We start from the raw sequence: 24,061 nt of genomic DNA on the forward strand, positions 1-24,061 counted from the left end.
AAATCCCTAGATCATTTTGGTAGCATGTGTGCCTTAACAAATCCCTAAATCATTTTGACAGCATGGGTGCTAGATAATTTTGGTAGCATGTGTGCCTTAACAAATCCCTAAATCATTTTGACAGCATGGGTGCCTCAGTAAATCCCTGAATCATTTTGGCAAGCGCGGGAACTACCTCAACAAATTCCTGGTCCATCACGGAAAACGCGGGAACTGCCTCAATAAATCCCTGGTCCATCACACCAAACGTGGGAACTGCCTCTACAAATCCCTGGTAATCATGCCAAACGTGGGAACTGCGTCATCAAATCCTTAGTCCATCACGACAAACGCGGGAACTCCCTCGACAAATCCCTGGTCCATCACAAAGAACGTGGGAACTACCTCAACAAATTTCTCGTCCCTCACGGCAAACGCGAGAACTTTCTTAACAAATCCTTGGTCCACCAACAAAGCATCGACATGCTTCATCAAAATTCAGTATCTTCCCAATGGCCTTTTTCCGATCCTTAACAAAAATAGCGTTCATTTCTTTACTGCTTACTAATCATAATAGCACTCAAACCTTGGTTTGCTTGCTATTAAGTAAGCAACAAGTAAAGAGGGGCAGCTATGAACACCCATTTTTGTCTGGCCCAGAAAAAACCCAAAACTTTTTTAAATAAAAAATATAGAATTCTCAAAATAATTTTCTAAAATTAATAAAACTAAACATGTTATGTAAGGTTCCTAAATTTAAATGATTAGGTTAATCAAAATTAAAATTTAAAATAATAATACTAAACCATTTGTAAAGGTTCATAAATCTAAGTGATTAGGTTAACCAAAATTCAAGTTTAAAGTAATTGAATTCTCAAAGAAAATGATTTTTTTTAGAGTTATTCTAAAAATAATAATACTAAATAAATAAAAATAAAAGCTGAGTGAATTAAAGAGTTGATTGTATTATCATATAAATTTAAGATTTGAAATTATGTAATTTGAATCACATCATATCCATTTTATTAGTTGCGTGAATCACCTTGATAATAACTAAATCTTTAAGGATTCAAAAATCAAATCAAGATTGTGATATTGAAAAACGCCAATCAAATCAAATTTGAAAGTTCATATCAATCTAATTGTGCTACACAAATCAATTTGATTAGAAAATTGTAAACATTTAGACATTTGGAATCAAATAAATTAAGATTGCAAATCAATCAAATAAGTTAAAGATCGCAATTAGGAAATATGCAAATCAAGTTAAGATCGGAAAATTTTATATCAATCTGATTGTGTTGCACAAATAATTTTGATTGTAATAATTAATCTTTAGAGATTTGATTCTAGGAAAAATTAATATTTTAGAGATTTGGAATCAATTAAATTAAGTATGCAATCTAGATTTGGAATCAATTAAATTAAGTAGTGTTCTCGTACTTGTTTTCTAAGCAAAAATCTCTTGATAAATGGATATAAAATGGTACATAAAGGGATTTGGTAGAAGTCTAACTGAAGATTTGTTTCTTCTAATTTTTGATTGGGATATTCAAGTTCCATTGACAGAAGAGTTGTATCCACAATCTCTGAAAAAAATTGGAAAATACATTAAGGAAGAAAAATCACATGAAATATAAAGAGTAAATGAGATCAACTTTAATGATGTTATCTAGTAATATAATTATTAAGTAATAAATAACTACCTTTGATTCCTCAAGAAGAGAAAATATCCAAAATTTATACTTAGATCTTTGGTACCCACACATATCACACAACATACAACAAAAACATATCAATTACCATATGACCTTATTGACATTATGCAATTAAAAAGGGAGGAAGCCATAGCAAACTAGGGAAGAAGAGGAGAAGAGAAAGGGGAGAGGACGTGCCATAAGAGAAGAAAGAAGATAAATTACGGATTTGCCCCCACCCCAATTACTTGTATTTTTTTATTCCTTTCATTTTCCTTTTATTTTAATTTAATTATTTGTTTATTCATTTATTTGTTTTGTTTAATTGCAATCATTTATCTATTTCTGATTTTCATTCAATTTTTAGCAATCTTTGGTATCCCATTAAAGTGTACGCAATCTATGCTTTTATTTTAATTTAATTTTTATATACCATGCATACATTAGCTTTGCTACTTCTTCTATCTCATAAACAATTCAAATTCAATTATTTCAAAAATCTATTTAAGATTTAGTGTGATGCGCACATTAGCTTTTGATGTTTCGCCTATCTTAAAGATGATAGAAAATCAAGTTATATTTCGACCAAACAAAACCAAACCAAACAAATTAACCAATTTTCGAACTAGAACTACGTAATCTTGATTTCATATTGCACATATGGATATGTAGGAGTAAGATAACTTTTTGTTAGACACAACAATAAAAAGTAAAATATTTTGTTTCAATAGTTGAATCTTAATAAATAAATTTGTTTAAGGGTATACAAGTCCATGTTATTAGTGAGGGTACCGTTTTAATACGGCGGACGAGGTGCTAATACCTTTCCTGATCTGTAATCTACTCTCAAGCTCAAAATCTTTGTTTAAAGATCATTCTTATCCAATTCGGGCATAAAGAGAGTTTTCTACGTTTTAACCGGAAAAAAAGTAGTGGCGACTCCAAATCAATTGGGAGAGGTAGAAATCGAGTTCACCTCTTCCTAAGTCACAAAGTAAGTCTTCCAACCGAAAATTGGGTCACGACACATGTGATTGTACTACTAATTTAAATGTGATATCTACTTGTGAAAATTGCACTTTCATGGAAAAAGTAAATTATATCTTAAAGGAAAAGTTGTTGAATTCACATCTAATAGTCACAACTTAAAATAAATTTGGGCACTTTCAAGAAGGGAGCGTTTGTAGAGTTTATTGGGCATGTGTTTTGTAAAATACGTTAGTTTCCATAGTGAAGAAAATCTCCCAAGATCAGAAGGGGAGGTCTGAATATAGTTTGCACGTGGGCAATCAAATGAACTAGGATAAAAGATGTGTCTCATTCTTCTTAACCCTTAACTCTATATGTTTTCATATTACTTGGTTTACTTAACTTGACATGCATATTATTTTGTGTCATTTCCATATTATGTTCTGTATATTATCATCTGTAAGAGTGCATAAAAATTTAGTTGAATCTTGGTAATCTTGGAGATCAAAGAAAACTTTTTTTCAAAGAACAAAAACTGAATATTCGATTAGGCTCTTCGTATAATTGATTATATGCAGAAGTAGTTAATCGATTAAATCATTAGTTAATCGATTAAATCATTAGTTAATCGATTAAATAGTGAATAAAATAGTATAATCTTTTTTTTAATCGAGCAACGATAATTGTACCAACTATTCCCCCCCCCCCCCCTTTAGGTGAAATACAAAGCCCTATGTGAGCCAACAAGTTTGATCGATAGTGACGTGGGAAGGTTGGTTGCATGTATCGAAGATGAAGTCACTTGTGGGAAAGGATCGACAGCATTTGTGCAAGTTTGACATTCGTTGTCAGAATTATCATTATTACACCTTTTCGGATAGGGAATCAGACCAATAAACACAAATCATAACATTATCGTGAGGTATAGATTTTTTATTCTTTTTGGGATTATTTTTTCTTTAGGTTTTCCTTTAGTATTTAAACACTTTTTGGGACGTGACCATCCCATTATGATCTCATCCTTAATAAAAGTTCAAAAGTTTCTCTTTCTCGTAGATTTTAGGGTTTATTTGTCAGGTTTGTGCTTGCAAATTTGTGTTTATTGTTCTAGGTTTGGCACTTGCCAACCCTTTGTGCTTCTCACTGCATCAGATTTTTAATCATAGTATCCATAATTGTTGATGTGGGCATAATTTTGGAGACTCTCAAAATTGTTAACTATTGTGAAATTGTCTGAAAATATGTTTAATATGGTCAAAATTGCTATAACATACTTTTGTAGAGACATTGAAAATTGAGTAACCATTTCACTATTCATTCTTTTATTGATAGTCAAATAGACCCCAAAAAGTATGTACTAATTTGCATCTTGCTTAAGTTAATTGCTCCAAATTGAGATCGAAAGTTTAATGAAATGGGGGAGTGCAAGAGTAAAGATTTGTAAAAGAAGGGAAGAAGCTGTCCACCATGTTTAAGTTATTAATAATCTGGAGGTCTAGGAATGACTTTATTTTTAATTCAGTACATCCCTCTCTCGAGAAAATTTTTGAGGCTGCTAGGGTTACTTCTTGGCTTTGGATTAATGGGAAGAGGGACAAAGATCAGATCTCTTTTTCGAACTGGATAGCAAACCCCATTTTTTGTCTTGAGTCTATGTTGTAAAGGCTTTTAGTTTTTTCTTTTTTCTCCACTTTTTCTCTCTTGTAATTATTTTTTCTCTTAAAAAAATATTTCCTTTTGCCAATCAAAAAAAATAACAATGTTCATTAAAGAATTTTCGCTTATTTTTCAAGTCAATTTGATTGAATAAATAAGCCACAATTGCTTAGGTGCTAACAAAATAAGCAATTGCTTTCTTGGCTTTGTATTATGTATTACTTAAATTTATATTATACCATTACCGTTCTTCTAAGTTTCCTAAACAAGTGTGAACTAAAGAAATGAATCTAAAGGGTTATCTTATATGTTTTCCACTACGGACATATATAATAGCTAAAGCTTAACAATTGTTGGTTGGATTTTTTATTTGAATGCTCTTAGTTTTAGGGATGAAGAGAAGTGGAAAGCACAATGAGACTTCGACCTTACTTCAAGCAATGTTATTGGTTGTGAAAACGTCAACAACACAACCTAAAAAGTTAAACCGTTAAACTGGGCCTGCACATAGCCCTATCATACTAAAGTTGGAAAATATATATGTAATAATCGTATTATAGCAAAGTTAAGAAAAAAATTATCTAATACAGAATTGTGCTAGGTTTAGTTTTCTTTTTATGGTGTGATAGATTTAGTTTAACTATATATGAAATATGTTCTTAATTAATGCTATGAACCAAGGGATCAAATGTACATGTGACAATGTTTAGTATATCGCACCCTAATTTTTTTTACAAAGACTTTCTCCACTCCTCCCATTTCCCATTGTTTTTTGGTATTCTCTCTACTTATATGTTTCTGTCCACACTTCTATTTAGAGGAGACCTTTAATACTTTTTTCATAACATAAAATTCATTCATTAATGAATCCATAATGCATTGGTTGAATTCAAATATGTGACATATAATTTTTATTAATGAGTTCACTAAAAATTCATTAAAATGATTAAATTCAAATATTGGAACATTTTTTTTAAATTGTTATCTCCTCATTAATGAATTTACTAATGACTCATTATACAGATTGAAAATGATGTGGTCCATATTTTAAAACCTCGGAGCAAATAGAATAGGGGTCATGAAAGAACTTTTTTAAAGATTATGTTGAAATTAAGAATTTAATTTGTATATTTGAAAAATAAAATTCATTTTTATCACAAAAAATAAAATCCACTTTTCCAAAAGATTAAAGAAAATTGTTCTTTAGAGGGTAATGTTTGTATTGATAAACTAGTTACTTTTAGAGTTAGATCCATGACCGATTCTTAGTAGAATTATCCTTCTTCTTTTATTTCGGATGACTTTGATAGGAATAGATATTTACTATCTAACTATAGATTCCGAAACTTGTAATCTCTTTGGCTTCTTGTAATTTGATTCCTCATTAATATATATGTGGGTTTAACATCACCCTTGCTCTAAACAAATATGTCATTTCTTCAACAAATACTTAGATGGTACGTACCATTTTTACTTGGAATATATCAACAACAAAAACTTCAAAATGCATCATGCTTCTACCTACTACTTTTTAGTGGAGAAGTTGGCTAGATAGATAACAAATTAAAAAACCCTTCTCACCAACCAATTCCATTGAAGCTTCAAAAAGGAGGAAGAGATTGGTTCTCCAAAGAGAGAAACTAAGAAGCCAAAAAAAATGCCAAAGACAAAGGAAATAGTACTAGGTAGCACTTTGGGAATCAGAAAAACCTTTCATTCTCTTATAGCCATATTAACCTCTCTTCTAGTTGTCACTGCCATTTATCTTACACAAGATATTGGTGAAGGAGAATTATTGTCTCAAGAGACAAATGTCACTAGTGGTGACCCTTTATCATCAAAATGTGACTTGTTTTCTGGTAAATGGGTTTTTGATAATGAATCATATCCATTATACAAAGAGAAACAATGCAAGTTTATGTCAGATCAGTTAGCTTGTGAGAAGTTTGGAAGGAAAGATTTGAGTTACCAGAATTGGAGGTGGAAGCCTCACCAATGTGACCTACCTAGGTGTCTCTCTCCCCCTCTTCTTATTATTTTTATTCTTTATATAATTCATTAAACTAGAAATTATTGTATGGTATATAGAATCATATGATCCTATTCAATAGTAGCATGACACATGGTGTCAAAACCAGCGAGTTTCACAGGGCTGACCCGCCAAAGCCCAAAAATTTATAGGGCTTGAGTATCATATTATAGACTTTTTATTAAATTCGGGCTTTTTGCTCAGTCCGACCGGACTATATTAAAATTGAGCTTGGGCTAAGCTTACCCAGACGGGTCCAGACTACCTGTTTTCCTTAAAAAAAATTATCTTTTTTTTGGGAATTTTGGCTTGGTAATAAGCATTATGCGAAAATTTAAAAAACAACTTGTAATACAAAGTAGATAATAAATATTGTGTTATGAACTTTGAATAAAAAATAAAGTAATGTCTAAACATAAATATTTATAAAAAATAGAATAATGTCTAAACATAAATATTTATAAAGAATAGAGTAATGTCTAAACATAAAGTACTGGTTCGAGTCTATGTCCAGGTCACCCGACTCATCTCTTATAGTTATATATAAAAAATAGTTGAATAAGTACTTATTAATACCTATTATGTTCAGCCCACATAACTCAAATACCTACAAGTCCACACAACATATCCACATCACTTATCATATAACCCTTATTCCTTACTTTTTTCATTATTTAATTCTCCTGGTGGATAGTGAAGGTTTGTTGTGACGAGAGTGAATGACATTGTAGTGCTCAAGAGTTAATTATTTTCTTCTTCTCCATTGTTTGTTTTTTCCTCATTTCAGCTCTCATGTGTTTTTTATCATTTACAAGAATACTTCGTCTTATGTTGACACTTGACAGTTTATATTGTTCTGAAATTTTCATTGTCTTTTATAATTTTTAGTCACGTGACTGTGATAGTTTTAGTTTGAAGGACGCAATTTATAGTTTATAATTTTCAGTCACTATGTTTGTCATTTTGTCATTTTTTAACCTGAATTCGTCTCTATCTTGACTCGTTTTATTTTGGACTCGTCCCTCATACGTCTCATCCTAATTAGGGATGAGTTCGGATTCAATAATTGACCTGATCAATATTTAGGGACGAATGAGAGACATGCTTAACCCGTCTCAACCCATCTCACGCTGACTATATTTTTTGAGGTTTGTGGATGTGGTTCTTTCTATGTTAATAAGGTTCAATGCCACAACATTGCTTGAAAGGCTAAGGAACAAGAGACTTGTGTTTGTGGGGGATTCACTCATTAGAGGCCAATGGGTTTCAATGGTTTGCCTTGTTGACTCTTCATTCTCCTCAACTCTTAATTCCATGCAAACCATTTCTAATGGTTCACTCAACATTTTCAAGGTCAAAGTAAGTTTTCATCCTTGTAAAAAAAATAGGAGCATGTTGTTCTTTCTTTTATATTCTTTTATCACATTCAAATAAGAATAGAAAGAAAGAAAAAAGATAGGAGACATAACAAATACAAATTGGAGATTGATTTAATTATACTGATTTGTTTAAGATTCTAAAAAAATGACTATCCAAGAACTTTATTTCATGTCAACTCATTTCTTTTGTGCCTAAAGATTGTTGATTTCAGTTTTTTTCTTCATATAAATTAAACTTTATAAGTAAAGTTCAACCAATAAATCATATAAATGAATCTTTTGGTATCAACCATTATTGTTTAATATAAATATTTATATACAGTTAAGAATCATCTATATCACTCATTTGCTCATTTACATTACTTATATTTTAAAACTAATGATTAGATATTAATGATAAATTATACTTTCACAAATTAAAAGTCTCTAGCACTCTTAATGCATACATTTTTAGGAGATGAACTTGTAATCAATCGAATTTGCAAATATTTATGTTTCTAATAGTTGCATAATTAATTGACAAATTGAATCAAGGAATACAATGCAAGCATTGAACATTATTGGTCACCATTGCTAGTAGAATCAAACTCAGATGATCCAATACACCATAGGGTGCTAGAAAGAACTGTTAGAGTCAAAGCCATTGAGAAACATGCTAGATATTGGGATGATGCAGACTTTCTAGTTTTCAACACTTACCTCTGGTGGAGAAGGCCTGTAATGAATGTTCTGTAAGTGCAATTCACATATAATCATCACTTTATCCGATAAAGATCATCTATTCCGAATGATGTCTCATTTCTTATCCCGAAGCAATCAGAATGTTATTTTCTCTTTTTAAAAATTTTCTCGTGGCAATATGTGATTAAGCCGGGACAATGAATGAGATATTGTTGGAGAGAGATTTGTATCCTTATTCACTTCCATATCAACATTTCTATTTCTTATATCTTAGTGGTTGATTGCAATTATGTTAACCACAATTATGAAAAAATTAAGCCAACATGGTGTTATTATTAGCCATGATTTTGTTGTTTAGACTACTAAAACTGAAATTTTATAGCTGAAGTTACGATTGTATATTATAATTTAAAAACTTTGAACCATATGCTATAATTTAAATGATTTATAATTGTTATGTGATATTGTTAATGGCAGAAGTAATTACATGATCCTGACCATGCAATAATTTCTCTATTTGCACACTATGATATGATTTTATTGTGAATTGTATTCATCATATATATATATATATATATATATATATGGGAGTATATCTTTTGTCCTACTTTTTGTATCACTCCATGTATTATTATTTCTTATTGGTTAGAAAAACTATTTAAGTTAAAATTACAATTATTAAATATTTTTTTGGTCAATCATATCTTCTGCTATATGGAGTGACACGAAATAGTGAAACAACAGATGTGGAGCTTTATATATACATATATGAGGAGATATCAGTTTACACTTAAGTTAAGTTACACTAGTTACATTCAATTTCGACAATTCATTTTTCTTAGATCTAATGGGTCAAACAGGTGAATACAATAAGTGATGGGAAAAAAGATAAATCTTAAATAACTTCTAAGTTTCATCCAATTGGTCTGTTGGATCTTGGATATGATATAATTGAAATTGAATATAACTAGTGTAACTTAACTTATATGTAAACAGATTCTCTATATATATATACATATATGCACACATCCTACTTCACTAAGAGATTGATTTTGATTCTGAATTTTATTTGGAAGAGAAGGTGGGGATCATTTGAAGATCCAAATGGAGTTTACAAAAAAGTTGAAATGCTTAGAGTCTATGAGATGGCATTGAGGACATGGTCAGAATGGTTGGAAGTACATGTTAATAGGAACAAGACCAAGTTGTTTTTTGTTAGCATGTCACCAACTCATGAAAGGTATCTACTTCAGTAAAAATAAATTATATATTAAATGTTGAAAATAATAGTTTTGTTCCTACAATTTTACCCAATTTTGAAATAGGTAGCTTAAATAATTTTCCAATTAAAAGTCCTTGTACTTTTAAAAATAGCAACCTATTCAAAAAAAAAAATTAAAACTATAAGGAATAATTATGATGATTATAAAATTGTCTTTATACAATTAGACATGACAACTTTTATCACCTTTTAATTTTATATATCACAAACTTATAGACAATTATCATCAACAACCTATAGTTTTTATTTTATTTTATTTTATATAAAGCACATAACAAAAAGTGACAATTCATTCTGCTATTAAAACCATTTGTCATACAATAAAAAAAGACAGTTTAGTGCACATGATGGGTTGATGTATACATAGCATAGATTGTTTCCGGTATTTGAACTTGTAACCTTATAGTCATTAAGCAACAACCTTACTATTACGACAAGTTCAACTTCTATTTGTCATACAATAACTTGAAATAAGATCTCCATATTTGAAGATAAGACCTACATTAACTATACCATAATCATTAAACATAATAATAGATTTGCAATGCAAACATTGCAGGGCTGAGGAATGGGGAGGAACTAATGGTGATAATTGTTACAAAGAAACAAAGATGATAAGAAAAGAAGGGTATTGGGGTAAAGGGTCAGATCCAAAAATGATGCATATAGTAGAGAATGTGATTGAAGAATTGAAAACAAGAGGTTTGAATGTTGAAATTGTTAACATCACACAGTTATCAGAATACAGAAAAGAAGGACACCCTTCTATATATAGGAAGCAATGGGAGCCTCTAACACAAACACAGATTTCAAATCCAAATGGTTATGCAGATTGCATACATTGGTGTCTCCCTGGTGTTCCTGATGTGTGGAATCAGTTCCTTTATGCCTATATTTTCAATCAATGACAATCATTTTACATGCATGCATGCATGGGAAATAGTATTCTATTTTGTGTCAAAAAATGTCACATTTCTGGAATAATTGTACAAAGAACTATATTATGAAGCATTGACTTTACTTTTTCCATTAAGTTTGTTATATATGCAAAACCACATGTAGGTAACATATATTCCTACCCCTAACATTGCTTTTAGGGTGTGTATTTAAATATAGATAGAGATATCTATTAAGGGATGGGAGTAGATATATATTACCAATGATTAAGATTAAAAGTTATTCAGCCACCTTATGGTCACTTTAAAGTAAGAAAACTGGTTTATAGTTCAAAATTTTGTGTTTATCAATAGGGACTAATATGGTACTTGAATAAATTGAGGACTAAAATGAGTGTTTTTCCTTGGAGGTGGTGAGGGGAAAGAAGATAACACAAAACAATATTATTTTGTTGATTTTTTTTATTTTTTTGGAAAAATCAAAACAATCGTTTCACTATGTTGCCAAAACAACATGGACAATATTTCCGGTCTATCAAAATTTAGCAAACAAAGACGGAAAACCAACAAGGAGTTGATTTAGTGGTGTAAGTCCAACTAAATCCTTAAATAGACAAAAATATTAAGGGTTTGATTCCTATGAGCGACACTTATCACGCACCCCAAAAGAGATTATTTCCTTACACGTACCGTGATGGAATACTAAGTTATACAAAAGAAAATAGGGAAAGATAAAGGAAAAAGGAGAAATTCTAGCAACAATCATTGTATGCCTTTTTAACACATTTGTTTTATTGGGCTACATCGCATCAACATATAGAGATTGACAAAAAATTTCGTAGATTATAGACTACCTAACATAACATTCACCTTTTATTCAAGCTTAAGATCAGCTATATATAACATCAGTCACACATGCTAGCTATTATTTTTACTGTAATACTTTAAAAGAGAGTATGTAAAAGCAGCATGCAAAAGAGTATGCTAACATATCTCAAAGGAGAGTATAAGGAACAAAGTACAAACAAACTCCTAAGTTTACATGCTGTTATGTAACCACATCACTCTAACAGAGAATTATCAACCTCATTAATTTGTATGCTGTTATGTAACCACATTACTCTAACAGAGAATAATCAACCTCGTCACGAACATGTCGAAAGCACCAATCTGACCAGTATGGCCTGGATCTTGAAGGAGCAACAGTTTCACCAGAGATATACAATGGAAAGTTGTAGTTATTCATTGAATATACTTCACATAGTGTAGTTGATTGATCAATGTAATACAAGCAGTTTTTCTCATAACCTCGCGAGACCGGGTTGCTCAATGCATAGCACTTTGTGTTCTTTGCATAGAACAATGCAACATCTCCCAAAGTTTCCAGCTTGATCCAATCCATGCTTGCAAAGTCTACTTTGTACACTTCAAATTTGTGTCTGGGTACAAAATGAACCACTAAAAGGTTCCCATCACTACTAACCAACTTAAGATCAGTGGAAGTAAAACTGGGAACATTATTCAGCTGTAGAAATTTGAAGGTATTAGACTTCAGGATCACTACCCCTATCTGGGCATCATCGGTAATAACATACACAATGTGTTGAAAAACGACAAAATCCACAACCCGACACGGATCATACCATCTATTCCATTCACAATTTTGAGTTTGATAGATATACAAACTGGAATTTCTTTCAGACAGAAGAACTATGATAAAATCTGTCGAATCTTTGACATAAGCAATTATGGCATGGCACGGATAGCTCACCAAACTACTATGGAAAGGTTGCCACAAATCTATCTTCCTTCTGGTAAATGGATTCATTAGCAGAAGTGAATTATTAGCTTTTGCCATGATCACATATCCACATGAAAATCCAGCATAAGAGCACCCACGAGCGTAATCCATCATGTTCGAGCAATATATCTTTCGTTGACATAGGCTAATGAAGTAGCAAGCTTTCTCACCATATGAAGTTTGAACGAGCAATGGTACTTCGGATTCCATGAAACTTTCCCAATAACTTTCATGCAAAGTCCTCCAACATTTGCACACTCCAGCAAGTTGGAAGAGATCATCAAAATCTAGCTTCTCGCAAATGACCCCAAACACATCCATAGAAACTAGACCATTTTCTTCAACCTTCTTCATCATTTCACCTACATATCACAGAAATGAAAATAATAGGTGATTTCCAACTTCAGCAAAAGGAAAACACATATGTACTATTTTTTATTAATAAGATAATATTATCAGAAATGAGAAAAGATTAAGAAATATTTCTTTCCCTATTTTCCAAAAACAATACTCAAGTCCAAAATTTCTTTCCCTACTCCCTGATTAAATAGGAAGGCTTACAAATAATATTATGCTAATTACTTCAATTCTAGTGTAATTTAAAATTATTTTACCTCTTGACAGTAGCTCCGGGTAGTGTTGCTCAATGTAATCTTCAGTTTCCCATGTAACCTTTTCTACTTGTTGTCCACGCCACAACACTTTCACCAAAGGAATATGCTTAGTCCTTAATCTTCGGCAACTATAGTCCAAGATTTCCATTGGTTGTATCTCTGGCACAATAAGAAAAACTATCTGTTAATAGTTAATGATTTCATAGCCAAAGCATCAAGCAACAGCTAATGAACCACAAAAAAGCTCCCAAAGATGCTATGGTGAATCGATTAGATGTGATTCGCCGTCAAAAATTCGAAGTATGAACATCAAAGCAAAGAACAGAGCGATAAGAGATCTACGCAAAAATGTGTGGTAAAATGAGTTATTTTCCAAAATTGAATTACTACAAGCAGCTTGCTAATTGAAAGCGTAATCGTAGATTTTTCGAAGTGGCCCAATTTAGTGGTAACATTCCAATTTGTGTGCCTTCTGTCAATAACCAATGAACAAATGAAAATTTGAAACTTCCAAATTTAAACTGAGATATGAAACAGGGGAAAGGAGCATAGAATTGATGCAATCATTAGGTTACTCTTGAGTGATCAATCATGTTTTAAATTGCAGAAACAACCTTTCCACCCAAGGGGAGATGGTGCGTACATTTTATTCTCCTCAGAACTCACTGCAGTGGAAATATCGTGCACTGTGCCACTCCATATATTATTAAATAGAACAAGAACAGTCTTGATAAAATTCATAAGGATAATAAACAAAAGACTCGAGTTTAGATGCTCAATTTTAGGACATATGTAGATATAAACATATGATAAACATGATGCACAACACAAAATATAAGTAAATTATATGATGGCCAAAATATATTAGCATATAAAATCAAACTTGTTGATGATGGTTGACACAATACCCTTTGTATAAATAGAGTGGTTGGCATCAACTCTTGACTCCATTCTCTATTTTCTTTTCAGATCGCTGATCGCTCACCGTCTCTCACTGCCTCTATATGAAATGAAATTATGAATGAACTAGTTATCAATATATAAAGTGGATCTATTTCACATTCGCCTAAAATACATGGAAAACACGTCAATTCTCACCTGCCATTGGTCAGCTTCTGTCCAGATATAGAACACATTAATGTTACCTATCATATTCATCATTTCCAGCTGGAGTCGGTATATTAAATTTATATTCAGATAATACCAAGGGTGATTAAAGGTGGTGATGAGAAATGCATTTCTGACTAAAGGTCTTATCATTTTTCTTTTAAAAAAGTAGAACAATGTAAAATATGCTACTTGACTTAATTTGGGTACAACAATAAATGAAGAATAAATTCATAGTCAAATTAAAGTATTAAAATGTTCAACATTAAAAATAATAAGCCACTTTCTGCTAATCCAAAAGACTGATATCTAAGGAGGTGTTTGGTTCTTTTTTCTGTTTCTCATTTTCAACATTTTGTGAAGGAATGGGAACACATGTTTCCAATTCCGAAAACAGGAAACAAAGCAAAAATGAGAGGCAATTTTGTAATTATTAATGAAAACATATCTCCAATTGAAAATAGAAATTGAAAACAAACCAAATTAATTCAAGTAGTCTAACATTTTTAAATTTTCAGCTTTTTAATATAATAATGCCTTTATTTAGTTAGTTGTGTGTTTCTTGGCACCTTCTTTAATCATTTGTGTTATCCAAATTTAAAATATACAGATTTCAGTTGTGAATGACACTGGAAACATAAAATGTGTTCTTCTATATGTGGATTCAAGGTGACAAATGGTGGATGATAATTGACGTTTTTTCCATGTATTTAACAAGATTGTGAAATATGTCCACATTATATATCGATTACTAGTTCTTCATATCATACCGAGACAGTAAGAGAAGGTCACTGAAAAGAAAATAGGGAATGGAGCTAAGCAATGATGCCAACCACTGTAAAAGAGAATCTCAGTTATAAAATGAGCATTCTTTTCAACTAAAATTACAGAGAAATATGTTTATAAGAACTACTTCATCTTCATTCATACAAAAGCTTTGAGGACAATTTAGCATAAAATAAAAGTGTGTGGCTAAGTAATGTAGCAGTGTTGTAAATGTGAACCATGTTATTTGATGAGGCCACAACATCTCGGCTACGTTATACGCCACAACCAAAACTTAAAACTCTGAATGTACATAGACATATTCCCTAAGAAATTAATCACTAAGCATAGTACTACATAATCATAACCGCAACCTCAATTTAAACCCTTGTTCCTAGCTATAAACTTTGTTACTTTGAATTTTTTTCAAAAGTGAAACTAAACAAACAAAACGTAACTAAATGCCCAGGAAAAAATATTATAACTTTAAGAATCATGAACTTGTAATAGATAATGGGTTGTTATTAATAATAAGCATGTTTGCTTCATTGCACACTTTCCACAAACACAACGCACGCACCAAAATCAAAACCCCAAAATGAAATAATATAGAAATTACTAATATAAATAAGTCAATTAAGGAAAAATACCTTCAAGCTTTGAACTTTAGTGAGAAAAATAACACCCTTTTGCTAAGGATTAGAGATTCTTCAATGAATGATTTTGATTTGAACATGTACCATAATTATTCTGAAATGATAGAAAAGTAGAGTTTAGTTGGTTCTGTGAAAGGGAAAAGAAAGAACCCATCTTGGAATAGAATTGGGAAGAATGAAGGTTCATTGGCATGGTGATGGAAACAACAATCGAAGGAAGATCCATGATCAAAGTGTGTATTTTGAAATATTTCATTTAATACACGGTAGAAAAATAAAAGAAGATCATAATCATTAATGGAGAGATAATAATTGATTTTACGTGAATTTTTAATGATAAAAATGTTATTCAATTATATATAAAAAGATAACAATATCTTATCACATTATTATTTTCCTTTATTAGTATTTATCTCTTCATTAATATATAAGATCTTATTCATAAAAAAACATGAAATTGTATGATATTTGTCAATAAAATATAATTATCATGGTAAATACAACATCTACTATGTCATTCATATATATATATAAATTTTATAACATCACATTGCTATCTATTATCAATATTTAATTATTCTTTATTTTTCAAAAATATAATCCAAATAAATGATGGATGATATAATATTTATATAAAAATATTTATATTGATAATGTTTTACACTATATTATTTTTAGTTAAGAGGAAATAATATAATTAACACGTTAACAAAATAATGCATGGGTAAAAACAAAATTATGGCAATACTAATAACAAGTTCTATGTTGGGTACCTTTACTGTGATACATAATGATTAATATGAGAAAAAACAATAATATATATAATATTAAAGAGTAATGATATATATTCCTATTGTATCCTCTCACTAGTCATTGATCGATCATCGAGAATATGATTTATGTCACATTCTTGAGATAAAACGATTAGTGGAAGGATTTAGTAGAAGAATATATTATTTTTTAATACTAAATAATATTAATCATTATTATGTTGGGTACCTAGTTGGGGTTCTATGTTGGGTATCTTCAAGTTTTATGACGTGTTCTCCAATATTATTGTTTCACTATAACATTCTCCAATATGAGTCTCCTATTTATAGCACCATGAACTTGCTATATTTATTTTCACTTCATATCTTTTTATAGTTACAAATTCTTCAGATTTTATTTTTTAAGTTACACCAATCTTATAATCAATTTCAATCCAATATTTATTATATTCAACTCAATCTTTATCAAATCTTCAAATAAATTCAAAATTAGATTTTATCACAAAAATTTACTAACTATTAATATTAATATAATTAATTTTATCAAATCTTCTAATGTATTGAATATAGAATATTTTTATTCATAAGAAATAAATCAAATATCTCCTTAGTTATTACTAGTATTCGTAAAAAGCATCATAATGTTTTTAAAATTAAACATTTAAATATTGAGTTAATTACAATGATAATTGCTGAAATTTAGTAAAACTACATGTTGTACTTCTTTTTTTTTATTGTATATTCATCATTACACCATATCTTTATCTCCCTTTAGTGGAATGTAATTTACTCTTATATATTTTAATTTTACTATGAACTGTAGCCAAATTAATGCAAGCAGCCTATTATCTTACATTTTTATTTTGCTTTTTTGAAATGATAAAGCATTTATTTAAACAATTGTGCACTTCATAGAAACTTCTTTATGTATGTGGTATTGTTCGAATTTAAAATTTATTAATTATATACAAACTCTATAATCTAGATGTTGAATGTAAGAATGTTAACATCAAATATGTTCTTCTATATGTGACTCAAGTTAACAATTACTCAACGAATGAGTAAAGCCAATGGTACCAACCACCATATTAATTAGTTTTATAGGTATGCATCCATCATCACCGTCAAGTATGATTTCTTGTATGCATATTTATATATACATATGATGAAATCATACTTAACGATGATGACAAATGCATACATGTATATTATATATACATATATATTTATTTATTGCATGTCATATAGTTAAGTTATTTTTGGTGTTGTATGAATCATGTTTACCATTTTTTGCATGTGTACATGCTTTAAATTGAACCATCCAAATTCTAACCTATTTTGCTTATTATATCCTTATGATTTTTATCATTTCTTTTATATTTCTATTTGATAACATATATATTGAATAGTATAGTGAATGAGGATAAGACTTCATCTACAATGAGTTTTAAGAAATGTATAAGATATACACATCAATTCTCCCTTAGACGTAAAGTTTGTTTCTGCAATTTTATAAATGATCGATCATTAGATTGTTCTTGAATGACCGATCATGTTTCATATTGCATAAACAACCTTTTTACCATAGGAAAGATGCATGGATTGCACATCTTACTTTCCTCATACTCAAAGTAGTGCAAATCCTATTCATTGTACTACTCCATATTGTTATCTAATAAGAAAAATAGTCTTGATAAAAATAATATGGATGATAAACAATTTTTTTATTGTATATTCATCATTACACCATATCTTTATCTCCCTTTAGTGGAATGTAATTTACTCTTATATATTTTAATTTTACTATGAACTGTAGCCAAATTAATGCAAGCAGCCTATTATCTTACATTTTTATTTTGCTTTTTTGAAATGATAAAGCATTTATTTAAACAATTGTGCACTTCATAGAAACTTCTTTATGTATGTGGTATTGTTCGAATTTAAAATTTATTAATTATATACAAACTCTATAATCTAGATGTTGAATGTAAGAATGTTAACATCAAATATGTTCTTCTATATGTGACTCAAGTTAACAATTACTCAACGAATGAGTAAAGCCAATGGTACCAACCACCATATTAATTAGTTTTATAGGTATGCATCCATCATCACCGTCAAGTATGATTTCTTGTATGCATATTTATATATACATATGATGAAATCATACTTAACGATGATGACAAATGCATACATGTATATTATATATACATATATATTTATTTATTGCATGTCATATAGTTAAGTTATTTTTGGTGTTGTATGAATCATGTTTACCATTTTTTGCATGTGTACATGCTTTAAATTGAACCATCCAAATTCTAACCTATTTTGCTTATTATATCCTTATGATTTTTATCATTTCTTTTATATTTCTATTTGATAACATATATATTGAATAGTATAGTGAATGAGGATAAGACTTCATCTACAATGAGTTTTAAGAAATGTATAAGATATACACATCAATTCTCCCTTAGACGTAAAGTTTGTTTCTGCAATTTTATAAATGATCGATCATTAGATTGTTCTTGAATGACCGATCATGTTTCATATTGCATAAACAACCTTTTTACCATAGGAAAGATGCATGGATTGCACATCTTACTTTCCTCATACTCAAAGTAGTGCAAATCCTATTCATTGTACTACTCCATATTGTTATCTAATAAGAAAAATAGTCTTGATAAAAATAATATGGATGATAAACAAATTTTTTTTAGAGTTTAGGATACATGTACATAAAGATGATGTACACAACCCAACACAAAAATAACTAAATTATATTATAGCAAAATATATAGGTATTGGACATACTTATTGATGATGATGGATGAAAGCCCTTTAATTTAATATAGTGATTGGTATCATTTGATGACTTCATTCTCTATTATTTTCTTTCCACTCACCTTATCTCCCATATATGTAGGATATGAAATTATGCATGAAATAATTAGCCAATATAAAGTGGAGATATTTCACATTCTTCTAAAAATCATGGAAAACAATGCAAAGTTCATTCACTATTGAAGAACACATATTAACATTACAATTATCATTCATCTTTCTAGTTGAAGTCTATATATTAATAAGTTACAAATTCCGATGATACAAATTACAAAGGGTGATTAAAGATGGTTCTAAGAAATGAGTTTATCATTTTAAAAACAGGAACAAGAAGAACAAAATAGCAAAAATAAGAGAGCATTTTTTGTAGTTATTAATGAAAACAAATCATCAACATGATTATTTAAACAATATTTAAATCAATCTCCATTTAATAAGTTTTCAATACTCTTACTATGTTAACCATATTGCATTTTATGAGCTTTTTATACAATAAAAAAAATAAAGTGTCATAGGTCTTACCTTAACCATAAAAGATGACCAATGTGTTAGAGATGTGTACCTCAATCAAGGGTAGTGCTTCAACTATCAAGAGGCATTGAACCTTGTTGCCTGAATGGGGATCAACTATACCCATTCATGTCCCCGCTATATTCCTATCCAATCAAAAAATAATACTTAAAAATAAAAACTGTTATTTTTATACTATTCACTAAAGTTCTATTGGTCAGGGATAGGAAGACATCATCATTTTGGGACAGAGGATCTCCATTCTTGTTGTCTCACCTAGGCAACTTTGACTGCATAACATAAAAAGTCAAATCTTTTGCCTCAAACTTTATACTACTTCATGTATACCATTTGTTTCCTATTAGTCGAAAAAATAAAACATGAATTAAATATATATTAATTTTACATTTTATGTTCAATGAAAATGAAATGGTATAAATTTTGGGACAGAAGAATAATACCCATATAATATACCCAAAAGTTTGAATGATTTAGTCTATATGGAAAAAATTATCTTTAGGTCTTATTACCTCATTCACAAAATTCAGTTTAAAAGCATTTAACAAATCAATTTAAGGTTGAGTAAGTATCACTTTGCCAAACACCAAAAGTGATTAATTTTGCAATCCAACCTAAATACAGAAGCATTAAAAGTATACCTATCATGCACAAAACTCAATGCATGCCCTTACAAGCAATGCATGTTTCTTCAATGGCAACCTTTATCATTGAAAATCCTGCAGTTATTCACATGTTAGGAATCCATAGCACTGCATAATTATAATTGTGACCTTAATTTAAAAACTTTGAATTATTTTTTTAAGTGGGACTAAACAAACAAGACATAACTAGCGCCTAGAGAAAAATATTGTAACTTTAAGATTCATGAATTTGTAATAGAAAATGGGTTGATAGTGATAAATATGCTTGCTTCATTCTAGGGCTTCCACAAACATGATGGAAGCACATAAATAAAATCCGAAATGAAAAAAATGTATATAAATTCAGATCATAGTATAAAAAGTCAATTAAGATCCATGCTTCAAACTTTTGAACTTTATATTAGTGAGAAAACAACATCAAGATGTTAAGGATTATAATGATTGATTTTGATTTCGATGTATTCTATTATGAAATGATAGAATACATGTATATGTGTTCATGCAACATGATAAAATCTAGAAATTTGAGGCTTGATCTCACTTCAATCGGGTGAAAACCAATAAAAGTGCTTACTCACAACCCCAAAAATCACTATTCAAAAGCATTAATCAAAAATAAAATTCTGAAAACAACAACAACAATATAATAATAATGATAGAAAAGTTTTATTAGATCAACTACATACTTATTGGCAAAATTATTGACAAGTAGTTCATTATTAAGTATATAAATGATAGCCTTGTGAAAGAAATTCCCACCACTAGCCATGTTTTGTTCTCCTCTTAAAACTGCAAAATGATTCATTATCATTAAAAATATGTAACACAATCTAAGATATGAAGAAAAATAACTAAAACAAAACCCTTAAGCATGGAGTTCTTAATTAACAAATAAACTTTTCAGTTAATAAGCTATCCCTATATATATTTTCTTTCATTTTCTTGTAATTTTTCAAGGGAAGAAAATACAATTAAAAATCAAAGTGAACTATTTGCTGTGAAAATGCAAACCTTCATTGGAACAATAAATGGTGAGGGAAGAAGAAGACTCTACAAAGGAGAAAAGACAAAGTGTGAAAGGGTAACATAGGTGAGATGATTTTTAAGGGAAGAAGAAAACGGTTACAAGGTAACCATTGAGAATGATAGAAAATGCAAAGCCCTAAACCACAAATAAAACAACACAAGATGCCCCGGTATAAATAGAACCAGGATTCTCTGGGAGAAGCAAGTTCTTGTTTTTACACTTATAATGAAGGATAAAAGTGTCATATAATTATATTTAAAGGATAAAAGTCTCGTATCCTTGTATTTTTTTAATGTTACATGTGATGTATTTGCATTTCCTTTACCAGAGAGGATCCTAAGTCGTATAGAATCAGGATTCTCTCTAGCAATGAAGATGTAAGTTCTTGTTTTTACACTTACAGTGGAAGATAAAAGTATTATATAATTATATTTAAAGAATAAAAGTATGTGTCACATTCTTAAGTTTTTTCATATTGTTTGTGATGTATTTACTTGTGATTTTTTACTACATGAATCATGATAAAGCAAGTTTTCAATGGGAATAAATATTTTAAAATGTTTCTTATTTTTATTAAAAATGATCAAATTTCCACAATATTTTTTATTTTGGTTTCCAAATCTGATAGAATTGAATAGGAAAGTTGTTTCTCACCTCTTAAAGAAAAAATCTCTCCAACTAGGAAAGATATTTAAAACAATGCATTTTTTATAATTATTAAAAAAACTGAAAATGGAATATTTGTCACATGGTAAATAGGTCAGACATAGTTGGTATAATGAATGATATATTATCACTTTATGGATAAAAAATAATCTCTTTTAGATTGTGTGATTGTCTCTCCAAACAAGTGTTTTTCCCTAAAATCAAATATTCTTGCTTGGTAATTGATGCAAGTTTCTGATCGATTTATTTAGTTACTGGTTTATTCTTTACTCGTCATCTCTGCTTTAATGGAAAGAATTTCAAACGCCGGTATAATGGTTTCAAGAATATTCCATTTGATCAAAAACTTGACTTAATTATTAACAACTTCATACCATCTCGGCTTTGTTGGAATAAATTTCAATGCTGGTATAATAGTATGAATTTAGCAAATTAACACAAGTGATAATGAGTGATATTTATTTTCCATTTTCCTTTATTAACAAAACTACTTCCTTATGGAAGGTTGCTAAAGAATAAATAAATTAAGTAATAAAATGTTAGTTGCAGAATTAAAATGACAGAAAATAAATGTTAGTTGCTGAAATGTAAATGACTGAAAAATAAAAGTTAGTAGTTAAATCACTCATTATGACTGTGTCCTTTTCCTTTTCACAAAGATACAATTTATTAATTAAATTGCACTTTGATTCAAGGTTTATTTCTTTGTTAACAAATAAAATTTATAAGTTAACATTTTACTATTTTACATTTGCATCTACTTAAAGATTCAATTGTAGTATAGTATATGGTTATGTCGAACCATAAGAAATTGTCCTAATAGAACATTTTTATAAACATGTTATATTACTAATAAAGATTAAATATGATTTTGATTTTGTAGTATGTTGCATAAAAAGTAATAAGGAAACATAAACTAATATTTACAAATTCTTGATGAGAAAATTGGTTTGAAATATGAAATTATTTCTAGACTCAATTGATTTTAAAAACATTAGAAGTTATGTGTTATACTTTCGGTTGATTTCATACACCATTTCTAATTTTTTCATCTAGTGTACTAGAATGATAAGATAATTTTCAAACCTTATGTAATACACTAAATAATAGTTAAGTGCCACCCATCGAAGTAGGTGTAAGAACGAGGTTGTAACTAAGAGGGGGGTGAATTATTTGACTTAAAAATTATGGCCAATTTTTCTGCAAAATCAAGAGTTAACGTGCAGCGAAAAATATATGCAGAAAAATAATCAAGAATAAATCAAAGAGGTAAAGGAGAAGAGAGTACACAAGGATTTTATACTGGTTCACCTTCTTGTCCACCGAAGGCTACGTCCAGTACTCTTGCAGCACAAGAGATTTTCCACTAAATATTATGAGTTGTAATTATAGTATCTCACCCCGAGATCTCTATGTACCTTACACACTCACTAATACTTATATCATTGGAAAACACATTTCCATGTAAATCTATCCCCTTTCTATTCACACCCCATGAAAGAAAGTTATTACAATGAATGAAGAATTTCAATGATGGCTTTGGATTGCCTTTACAAGTATGAAATATAATAACGCTTGCAATCCAATCAACTCTTTTGTATACTTAGTAATAATGCTCTTTTAGAAAACTTTGAAACACTTCTAAGCAACTTCAGAAAAATAACTTTGAAAGTTAAGGACTAGTCAATATCTTCAAAATAACTTTAAGAGCTTTTTGGAAATTTTATAAGAGTTGTGTATTGTTGTGTGTTTGTGTTATGAGAGTTAGAGTCTTTATATTGACTTTCCAAACACCCATGGTGCCTTTCTGAAAGTGTAGGAGTTGTTTGAAGTGAAGAGATTTCGTTTGGAGTGAAAACATTTCATTTTGAAATCTGAAATCTCATGCAACAGTTCTCAGTAATCGATTACTGATAGTGGGTAATCGATTACCCAAACTCTCTGTCCACTGTTCTTTTAAAAATGAATTAGAATAATCAATTACACCATTTGGGTAATCGGTTACTCAACTTTTGCAAAACTGGTAATTTGTTACTCAAATGCAGTAATGGATTACTCTGAACAGTTT

The 24,061-nt window shown here is 29.7% G+C and overlaps 2 protein-coding genes across 2 annotated transcripts; one reads left to right on the forward strand and one right to left on the reverse strand.

Moving 5' to 3' along the window:
• Positions 5,846-10,676, forward strand: LOC109352663 (protein trichome birefringence-like 34). Its single transcript, XM_019594816.1, has 5 exons — positions 5,846-6,311; positions 7,512-7,689; positions 8,244-8,440; positions 9,472-9,630; positions 10,232-10,676. The coding sequence occupies exons 1-5, from the start codon at positions 5,959-5,961 to the stop codon at positions 10,578-10,580; spliced, it is 1,236 nt and encodes a 411-aa protein (XP_019450361.1). The 5' UTR covers positions 5,846-5,958; the 3' UTR covers positions 10,581-10,676.
• Positions 11,444-15,746, reverse strand: LOC109352664. Its single transcript, XM_019594817.1, has 3 exons — positions 15,506-15,746; positions 12,984-13,142; positions 11,444-12,731 (listed from the first exon to the last, which is right to left on the reverse strand). The coding sequence occupies exons 2-3, from the start codon at positions 13,129-13,131 to the stop codon at positions 11,686-11,688; spliced, it is 1,194 nt and encodes a 397-aa protein (XP_019450362.1). The 5' UTR covers positions 13,132-13,142; positions 15,506-15,746; the 3' UTR covers positions 11,444-11,685.

This window comes from Lupinus angustifolius, chromosome LG07 (genome assembly GCF_001865875.1).
Source record: "Lupinus angustifolius cultivar Tanjil chromosome LG07, LupAngTanjil_v1.0, whole genome shotgun sequence".
NCBI classification, from domain to species: Eukaryota; Viridiplantae; Streptophyta; class Magnoliopsida; order Fabales; family Fabaceae; genus Lupinus; species Lupinus angustifolius.

Bases quoted from the DNA above. Each gene is read 5' to 3' on its own strand.
- LOC109352664 (XM_019594817.1), bottom strand. From the start codon at position 13,131: ATGGAAATCTTGGACTATAGTTGCCGAAGATTAAGGACTAAGCATATT. The intron at 12,732-12,983 runs GTAAAATAATTT...TGTGATATGTAG, and splicing joins CCCGGAGCTACTGTCAAGAG to GTGAAATGATGAAGAAGGTT.
- LOC109352663 (XM_019594816.1), top strand. From the start codon at position 5,959: ATGCCAAAGACAAAGGAAATAGTACTAGGTAGCACTTTGGGAATCAGA. The intron at 8,441-9,471 runs GTAAGTGCAATT...TTGGAAGAGAAG, and splicing joins AGGCCTGTAATGAATGTTCT to GTGGGGATCATTTGAAGATC. The intron at 9,631-10,231 runs GTATCTACTTCA...CAAACATTGCAG, and splicing joins ATGTCACCAACTCATGAAAG to GGCTGAGGAATGGGGAGGAA.